This window comes from Vigna radiata, chromosome 1 (genome assembly GCF_000741045.1).
Source record: "Vigna radiata var. radiata cultivar VC1973A chromosome 1, Vradiata_ver6, whole genome shotgun sequence".
NCBI classification, from domain to species: domain Eukaryota; kingdom Viridiplantae; phylum Streptophyta; class Magnoliopsida; order Fabales; family Fabaceae; genus Vigna; species Vigna radiata.
In genome coordinates, this window is record NC_028351.1 from 18808724 (window position 1) to 18819170 (window position 10447).

At 32.7% G+C, this 10447-nt stretch overlaps 1 protein-coding gene across 1 annotated transcript; it reads right to left on the bottom strand.

Moving 5' to 3' along the window:
- Nucleotides 1-1943: 1943 nt before the first annotated feature.
- On the bottom strand, nucleotides 1944-2394 carry LOC111241282 (trigger factor-like protein TIG, Chloroplastic). Its single transcript, XM_022778646.1, has 2 exons — nucleotides 2308-2394; nucleotides 1944-2199 (listed from the first exon to the last, which is right to left on the bottom strand). Exons 1-2 carry the CDS (start codon nucleotides 2340-2342, stop codon nucleotides 1959-1961), a joined length of 276 nt encoding a protein of 91 aa, XP_022634367.1. The 5' UTR covers nucleotides 2343-2394; the 3' UTR covers nucleotides 1944-1958.
- Between the last annotated feature and the right edge of the window lie 8053 nt (nucleotides 2395-10447).

Here is a 10447-nt window from a genome sequence, read left to right on the forward strand (position 1 = left end):
ATATATATATATATATATATATATTATAAAAGAAAACAAGTTTCGGTTCATGTATCAAGAAAGAAAAAAATAAGGAAAGTTTTGTATAGCAAACCGTGACCAAATGAATCACGCCTCTGCACCATATTTTTAAAAGCAAGGAAGTGCATGGAGAAGAAAATTTTGGTGCAAAGTTCCGTGAACCATTGAACTCAATAAATAAACAATAAAAAAAAACGTAAGAGCTTAAATGGGATTGCTGGAAGTGGCGTTCAGCTAGGAAATTAAAAAGCTTTAAACATTAATCCGTGTGCATTCCAGCAACAGCTAGCTTCATTCAAAAATAAAATCACCGCTTCTTCCATTCAACAAAATGAGAACAACGTTTGCACCAAGAAAAGAAAAAGTAATTTGATAAAAAAAACGTGAATCAAGTTGCTAAATCACCGTGTGCTTCTAAGAGAATAGAATGTGCTTCCAAAAACAATCATGAGCCATCACCGCTTATGCTTTAAAATATATGCTGGACATAAATCCTTGAGACCATGAGTGCTGCGCTTCTCCCCTCATCCAAAATCCATCACGGTTGACATCTTTTTAAGACAAAAAGTGCTCTCCAAAATAACGTTTCCAGCCCCTCTCTTTTTCAATTGCCGAGAGTTGTCTCTCCAAGTCTGCAGCCAATTTCCTTTTAAAACAAAAGTGACGACTGGCTTCTTAGCAAGGCCATGTGTGCTAAAATTAGAGGGGGTCCACCCTAAAAATAAAAAGAAACCTTAGGGCAAGTGTCCTACAATTTTGGGCCTCTCACAATATTTTCAACAATGACCCAATGTGCAAAGGTTTGTCCAAAAAGCTTAAAAAGTTAAAATTACAATACAACTAAAATTTAAAATGTCTAATTTGAGAGTCACTAAAAGAAAAATGACTTTTTATAACGTACAAAAATGACTTTTTATAACGTAGTTACAGGAGATATAGTTCTGGGCAATATAATAAGTTTGCGCATTTTATAACGTAGCAGAAATATACGTTATAATACATTCAACATATTATAACGTAGTTTCTGAAATACGTTATAATATGCACAATGAGATATTATGACGTAAATTTATTTGTACGTTATAATTTTTTAATGATAACATGTATTCAATATAATTTTTTTTAAAAAAAAAAAATTATTAATTATTATAATTGACATCAGTTCCCATCTTTTTCTTTCTTTGGTATACGCAATCTGAAAGTCCAGTAATGGGAATTTGAATACTAAAAACCGAATGCTCGATAGCTAATAAAATATTGAAATTATAAACCAATGAGAGTGATAGATAATTCTAAAGGCTAAAATATCGAAATTATAACCCAAACACCGTTTTCCATGAGGCTTCGAATATAACCAAATTTGCAGTATATATAATATATTAACTGTAGATCAATATTTATTATTACAAAAAATTAAAGTCTGCATAACTAATATAAGTTTAGAGGAAAAATATGCATGATCTATTACAAAAATGAAAGACTTCCATCATTTATCCGTTATCATCCTTCAAGCACAACATCAAACCTTTACTTTCAGCTGAAGGAATATTTTTAACATTTGATTCATCTTGATCAATGGTTGTTGCTGAGATGTCAAGAACAACATGATGACCAACTTGCACACAGCAAAATATATATTTTGTAGCAGCCAGTTAGTTTTTGATAGAGTAGTAAATATCAATTAATACAAATATTTATTATTAAGATAATAGTAATACATAACACAGAAAACAATGTTTCATAACAGTTATTTGTTATGACACAATAAAGATAAAAAAATTAGCATTAAAAAACTTCATTATATAAGTCGTGACTAAACATAATACACCCATGACGAAATCCTTATAGTTTGTTAATGTTTGCCTTATAGAACTTAGAAGTTCTATGAAAAAAATTATTCATAGAAGTTACAATTAAACTGATTTTCTAGTAAATAATCATTTTAAAAGGAAAAAATAATTAGCAGACTTGAATAAATTAAATTTAATCACCTGTAACCCTCTATCAATAACCACTTTCAGTGCACCAATGGACTTGTATCGCCTTTTAAATTCTTGTTCAGATGTTATTTGAGCATCTATATCTCTATCTATCTCAACAACAATCTGTAAATTTTTGTATGCATTATTATCAGGAATCCATTTGATTTCAGGTGCAACATCAACAATCACATCATATCTGGAAAAGTGGAATTAATGAGAATAATTAATATAATTGCCTGTATAGTTATTGTCTAACTATGTTATCATTATTAATGATAATCTAAATGTTTAACTTATAGGTTACCTAAGAGACCCAAGAGAAGAATATGTCTCCTCCATCTCAGAAAACTTAGTAGCTATGCGTACTAAGTCCTGCAAAGCCCTCCCAGTAACCTATAAACAAAATTAGTTATCAAAGGCCAAAGTGTAAGATCAGAATAATAGTTGATCAATGATGTACTTTATTCAGTAATAACATCAAACAAAAGATCAGAAAAATATATAGAAATCTTTAATCTGTTTATCAGTATCAAGTCCTCATATCAAAGACAATATTATTTGCACAGTTGAAATCAATGAGCTATTAGATAACACTATTAAATAGACTTGGGTAATGAGGAAAGGTCAATGGTAAGTTTATGCTACTGCAATGTGCATGAACAAATAAGCTTGTCTTTCAAGAATGAAGATTTCAATGAGGTTTGTGATGGATATGACTACTTTGTAGTTATGAAAATAACAGATATAATTGCAAATAAAAACACAATTAATCTAAAATAGTTTAATACACTATCATGAAGAGATAAAGTAAGGATATAAAAAATAAGAAAATAGAAACTATATCACAACATACCAAAGTCATAGCATGTGAAAGTGTCCTTCGAAATCCAATAGATTCAATAGTAGCCTTCTGGACATTTTGTCTCCCAACATAACCAATAAGAATGTCTTCTGGAACTTTCTTTCCCGGACGAAATCCAGGGACCTGTATTTAAAGCCATGCTAAAGTAGCTTACAAGACAACATACCATCCTCTGAAACCTGGATTCGTGACAATCTCAAGCAAACTATTTATGATATATGATGATGAACAAATTATTATATGATAAGATAGAACCCAGCCGTAAGATTGTGAAGTTTAGTAACAATTAATTTTCTATGAGAAACAACACAGACTAAAGAGATCATAGTAATAGTTTCAAATTTAGAACCCAGAAGTTAGAAAAGGAAAATCTCCTTTGGCATACAAATAAATTGCACTATATTTGCAAACAATAATTTGCAGCATATTTGAGTCAGGTAACATTTTGTTGAATTGATGTATAGAGCATAAGTAACCCAATATCACCTTTGCTTGCTTCCTAAATTCTGCTATGACGCTTTTATAACAATCCTCACATACCAATGGTGGTACCTCCACATGCAATTTAACCTGCAAAGGGAAAGAAATATAAAAGTAAATGTTCAATGATATGTACTTTGGACAAAGAGATATGATTACCATTATCTAAGGTTTAATGATGCTTGCATAAATTTAGAATCAAATATAACCCCCTCCTCTTTATGTAACAAAATATGCTCATGTTGAAGAGAAAAATTGTCCATTGTTGATATAATAGATTTCCAAAAAAATATCTATGTCAAACTTCATCAGAACCAAAATCAGAATAACATACTACAGTCCAGAATATTCATATTCAAATACCTCCTAGTGATCTGCTCTTGAGAAAACTCTGCAGCATTAAAGCCCTCCTATTGCATACTTACAAGCACATTTCTTCTAGGCTCCTCTAATTTCAGCAACCAAATATAACCCTAAATCCATAATTAAATTTGAAGTAGATTCTCATGCACGAGACTCAAAACACAGAATACAATTTTTTTTTCTTCAAGAATCAATTTGAAAACTAAATTAATGGGATAAAGAGGGGAAAAAATGTTACAGAGAAGAATATGAACAATAACTATTGATGGAAGAACGACTATGAGAAGATGATTGTAGGCGCGACGCGAATCATCGAAGCTTCTTCCAGAGAGAAGACATAGCGGAAAAATCACAAAAACTCGAAGAAGAACCAGAAACAGAGGATTAAACTTGATAGAAAAAGAAGGAAACCTATTCTGGACCAATTGATCGGTGTAAGTCAAAGTTGAATTGGTGTAAAAGGTTTTTGATGGTGAAAACAAGGTTTTAATCGGTGGAATCGAAGGGAAATGGTGAAAAGGAAAAGAAAACCCAACCGAGGGTTTAGATCTATGAATGATTCGGTGGAAAATGAAGGATAGAGGAAATGGAGATGATTCTGTGAGTGAAGAAGGCTTATCGTGATGATGAAAGACGATCGACGAGGAGATCTCTCTCGTGAAGGAAGAAAGAAGGATGAGACGAAGAACACAGAATAAAGGAATCAGATGAACACGGAAGAGAGGAATGAGAGTGAGAGTGAACGTGAAATGAAAAAGGAGGAAGAGATATTATACCAATTCACCCCCCACCCCTCCTCTTGGTGTAAAAAGAAGCCTACCTGTTTTCCAACAAAGACAACTACAACACTTCTTTCAACCACAACACCTATTTCAATTACTATTGTAGGACCCTAGAAGCTTAAGAGTTACCAAGTTGTAAAAAGTTAAAATTATTAAGTAAAATATAATGTTGTCAACTTTGACATGGTTTACTATTTTATTTCTAAATTTTCTTACAAATTTCAAATTGAGGTGATTCTTTTTCATTGGAAATTAGACTCAAAGATCTTCGGTTCAAGTACTCATACATGTATTTTTGACTTCAGGAAGGGGTTCAACTGGACTGTCGAAGTTGTGAAAGTTTTTCTGCATGTAAGCTAACATCTAACACAACTAAGACAACATCTACCACAACTAAAGACAACTACAACACTTATTTCAACTTCTAGTGTAGGACCCCAGAAGCTCAAGAGTTACCAAGTTGTATAAATTTAAAATTATTAAGTAAAATAGAATGTTGTCAAGTTTGACATATTTATAACTATTTTTAAAAATGTCAAATTGAGGTGATTCTTTTTCCATTGGAAACTAGACTCAAAGATCTTCTGTTCGAGTCCTCATACAAGTGTTTTAGACTTAGGGAAGAGGTTCAACCGAACTATCGAAGTTGTGAAAGTTTTGCTGCATGTAAGCTAACATCTAACACTACTAAGACAACATCTACCACAACTAAGGACAACTACAATACTTTTTTCAACCACAACACTTATTTCAACTACTACTGTAGGACCTTAGAAGCTCAAGAGTTACCAAGTTGAAAAAGGTTAAAATTATTAAGTAAAATCGAATGTTGTCAACTTTGACATGGTTTACTGTTTTATTTATAACGTTTCTTACAAATTTCAAATTGAGGTGATTCTTTTTCCATATGAAACTAGACTCAAAGAGCTTCGGTTCGAGTACTCATACTCGTATTTTCGACTTCGGGAAGGGGTCCAACCGGACTTTCGAAGTTTTCAAAGTTTTGTTGCTAGGGGCTTGCGTCCAAGCGCTCCTCCCTATGAGGCGCCCCAACGTGCGATTTCCGAGCAAGTTGCGCCTCAACGCCCTTTCGGTGGGGCACCTTAGCGCGAGTTGGAGAATATGCTCCAAATCCATAATTTTGGTGCTTTGTGTCAGAGAGGAGCATGGGTTGACCCTCCTTTGCAGGATAAAATGTTTATTTATGGACTAAGGGACCATGGTTGTCCCTTGGATAGATCTACAAGTGTGATAGAATGGAGGAATGGGTTTTGCACTTGTGCTAGTGAGTTTTTGCTACAGAAATCCGTGTGATAGGGTGCAATTGAGAGTTTCTGAAGTTTCAAGGAGGCAAAGGTGCTGCAAGGATTATGGAGAAGGATTCAAGCTTTGCAAGGGATGTATTCAATAGGTAAGGGGAGCAAACTCTAACTTTGATTTCTAAAATTTTGTTGGATGTGAATATGGTTTCAAATGCTTGGTCTTGTCATGATGAAGTTTATGAAAATTTTTGGTTTGGCTAAATGCATGGTATGATTTCAAATAGATAACCAAATGGGTTTTGTTATAACTTTGATATGTGAATTTTGTATGAACTTTATGATGAAAAATTATTGAATATATATTGGATTGATAGTGGATTTTCATTCTAGAATGTTGATATACATGTATAAGAAGTTTTTTATGGATTGGGTTGTAAAATTGGATAAGAAACATGAGGGTTTTACCTCACTTTTTATCAAAGACGAAAATAGTTTGTTTTGGATGGTTGATAAATTTTGGATGGATGAATTGACTGGTTTATGTGGAAATCTTTGGCAAGATGGAAGTCTGATGAGTAAATCATTAAGATGTTGATATTTTACAAGTTATGAGCTAAAAATCGGTAGATCTAAAGATGTGTTTTGATGAATAAAAATGGATGATGAGTTGTTGGGAAGTTCACTTCATTAATTGTGCATTTTAAAATATGTTTCACTGATGGATGAATGAGTGATGTGTATGATGAAGGTTGAAAAATAGTTATTTTCATATGTCATTTTAGACCTATTACTCCCTTTACTGCTTAGAATGTGTTAGAATCGCTACAACGGAATTATTAGCGTGGAACAAACCAAGAGGGGGGGGGGTGAATTGGTTATATACTTTTATCGTGCCTTTTATTATTTTTCTCTTAATTTTTCTTACTGAGCAGATAATTAAATATAAATAAAAGAGTAAGGGAAAGAGAAAAATTGCACAGGTGATTTTATCCTGGTTCAGATCACNCAGATCCTACGTCCAGTCGCTTATCTCAAACAAGATAAGCCTTTTTCACTATCACAAAACAATTACAAATATTNATCACAAAGAAAAAAACAATTTGTAAGAGTTTAGAAATACCACCTCTCTTGAAACCACAAGAGATGAACTTACACCTCCTTTGAATCTTCACAAAGGATGACCACCTCCTTCGAATGCTTCACGAAGGATGATTCTCTTCCAGGCACTTCCTCGGACACACCAAGGATGAACAAGTTATTCCTTTGTCACCGCAGTAGCACTTCAGGGCTTTGCAGATAAGAGTTTCCTTAGCTTCAACAATCTCACAGAGTTCTCAAAGAGTTCAGAGGTTTTTAGCACAAGGGAAGAGTTGTTTTTGAAATAAACAGTGAGCCAATTTATAGACTCAGCCCAATACCCTTCCATTCTTCGAAAACAGGCCATCTAACGCATTTAATCGATTAACATAAGTATTAATCGATTAAAATGAGTACAACGACTAGTTTTTCGAATCTGAAACCCCCAACGGCTAGTGTTAATCGATTATTCTCAGGAATAATCGATTAATTAATCGATTATTATTAGCTTTAATCGATTATTACAGGGGCAGTTGGGTTTTCAGTGCCAGCCTCGTTTTAATCGATTAAAACTGGGTTTAACAGACTAAAACAACTTGTTTGATTCTCAAAAATAAATTAACCAAGTATAAATTACATGAATCAACCCTAATACATATTTGAGCACTATTACATCAGCTTTGATTATTATCAAAGCTTTATAAAATACAGAGATCTTCAATTTGTCTTCATGGATCTTGACTTGTGCAAATCTGTTCATCATCAAAACTTCATCTTTTATTTTTTGCTAACATTCTCCCCCTTTTTGATGATGATAAAAAATTCTCATGAGTTTAAAGCTTTTTAATAATCTGAAACAAACACAACTCACGAAAGGAGAGATCATTAGAAAAATAAAGAGTTTAAACTATCTACTCCCCCTTTTTTATCATAAGAAAAAAATATGTGCTCCCTGATGAGTCGATATTTTATTGATTTAACTTAGCTTATTGTACCGAATTTAACTAGGGAATTGAGTTTAATTGTCTGTTATTTCCCCGTTTTTCGAATTCTGCTTAATTTGGTCGAAAATTCGTAATTGTGCTAATTTGAATTTTCTGAGCTGATTAATTGCATTTTTGGGTGCAGGGAAATTTTGGAAACATCATTTGGAGCATTAATTAGGGAAGGTGGCGTGATCATTCAAGACTCAACATTTAGTCACTTCCATTTTAATTAAGTTGTAATTTCGTCTTTAGAAACTTTAATCAAACTTAAGTGCATTTGGGCCCTTTTTGGTGGCAAAATTGTAGAAGCCCAATGTGTGGGACACTTTGCATAGACCCTAGGGTTTCCTTAGAGGTGGACCCCACCATTTTAAGTCTTGGAAGGCATTTTAGAATGGCAAGACCGAGACGCACACTTCTTGTCTCCACTTTTCATTTCACTTTGCATGTATGAACTCTCTCTTGGAGACCATGTAGGGTTTTACGATTTTGGGAACTATGGAATGACAAAGATCATATTTTTCTTCTTCTCTTACTTAAATCTTGTTTATCTTTTCTTGGTGGAAGTGAATCCCTCACCCATTTTCCTTTCATTTCTTCTTGAAAGTTGAGAGCATGAGCTTGAGTCTTGAGGTGGTTCTTTGCTTTTTCATGGTGGTTTCTTTGGTTGAATGAAGACCCATTTTCCNATATATATATATATATATATATATTATAAAAGAAAACAAGTTTCGGTTCATGTATCAAGAAAGAAAAAAATAAGGAAAGTTTTGTATAGCAAACCGTGACCAAATGAATCACGCCTCTGCACCATATTTTTAAAAGCAAGGAAGTGCATGGAGAAGAAAATTTTGGTGCAAAGTTCCGTGAACCATTGAACTCAATAAATAAACAATAAAAAAAAACGTAAGAGCTTAAATGGGATTGCTGGAAGTGGCGTTCAGCTAGGAAATTAAAAAGCTTTAAACATTAATCCGTGTGCATTCCAGCAACAGCTAGCTTCATTCAAAAATAAAATCACCGCTTCTTCCATTCAACAAAATGAGAACAACGTTTGCACCAAGAAAAGAAAAAGTAATTTGATAAAAAAAACGTGAATCAAGTTGCTAAATCACCGTGTGCTTCTAAGAGAATAGAATGTGCTTCCAAAAACAATCATGAGCCATCACCGCTTATGCTTTAAAATATATGCTGGACATAAATCCTTGAGACCATGAGTGCTGCGCTTCTCCCCTCATCCAAAATCCATCACGGTTGACATCTTTTTAAGACAAAAAGTGCTCTCCAAAATAACGTTTCCAGCCCCTCTCTTTTTCAATTGCCGAGAGTTGTCTCTCCAAGTCTGCAGCCAATTTCCTTTTAAAACAAAAGTGACGACTGGCTTCTTAGCAAGGCCATGTGTGCTAAAATTAGAGGGGGTCCACCCTAAAAATAAAAAGAAACCTTAGGGCAAGTGTCCTACAATTTTGGGCCTCTCACAATATTTTCAACAATGACCCAATGTGCAAAGGTTTGTCCAAAAAGCTTAAAAAGTTAAAATTACAATACAACTAAAATTTAAAATGTCTAATTTGAGAGTCACTAAAAGAAAAATGACTTTTTATAACGTACAAAAATGACTTTTTATAACGTAGTTACAGGAGATATAGTTCTGGGCAATATAATAAGTTTGCGCATTTTATAACGTAGCAGAAATATACGTTATAATACATTCAACATATTATAACGTAGTTTCTGAAATACGTTATAATATGCACAATGAGATATTATGACGTAAATTTATTTGTACGTTATAATTTTTTAATGATAACATGTATTCAATATAATTTTTTTTAAAAAAAAAAAATTATTAATTATTATAATTGACATCAGTTCCCATCTTTTTCTTTCTTTGGTATACGCAATCTGAAAGTCCAGTAATGGGAATTTGAATACTAAAAACCGAATGCTCGATAGCTAATAAAATATTGAAATTATAAACCAATGAGAGTGATAGATAATTCTAAAGGCTAAAATATCGAAATTATAACCCAAACACCGTTTTCCATGAGGCTTCGAATATAACCAAATTTGCAGTATATATAATATATTAACTGTAGATCAATATTTATTATTACAAAAAATTAAAGTCTGCATAACTAATATAAGTTTAGAGGAAAAATATGCATGATCTATTACAAAAATGAAAGACTTCCATCATTTATCCGTTATCATCCTTCAAGCACAACATCAAACCTTTACTTTCAGCTGAAGGAATATTTTTAACATTTGATTCATCTTGATCAATGGTTGTTGCTGAGATGTCAAGAACAACATGATGACCAACTTGCACACAGCAAAATATATATTTTGTAGCAGCCAGTTAGTTTTTGATAGAGTAGTAAATATCAATTAATACAAATATTTATTATTAAGATAATAGTAATACATAACACAGAAAACAATGTTTCATAACAGTTATTTGTTATGACACAATAAAGATAAAAAAATTAGCATTAAAAAACTTCATTATATAAGTCGTGACTAAACATAATACACCCATGACGAAATCCTTATAGTTTGTTAATGTTTGCCTTATAGAACTTAGAAGTTCTATGAAAAAAATTATTCATAGAAGTTACAATTAAACTGA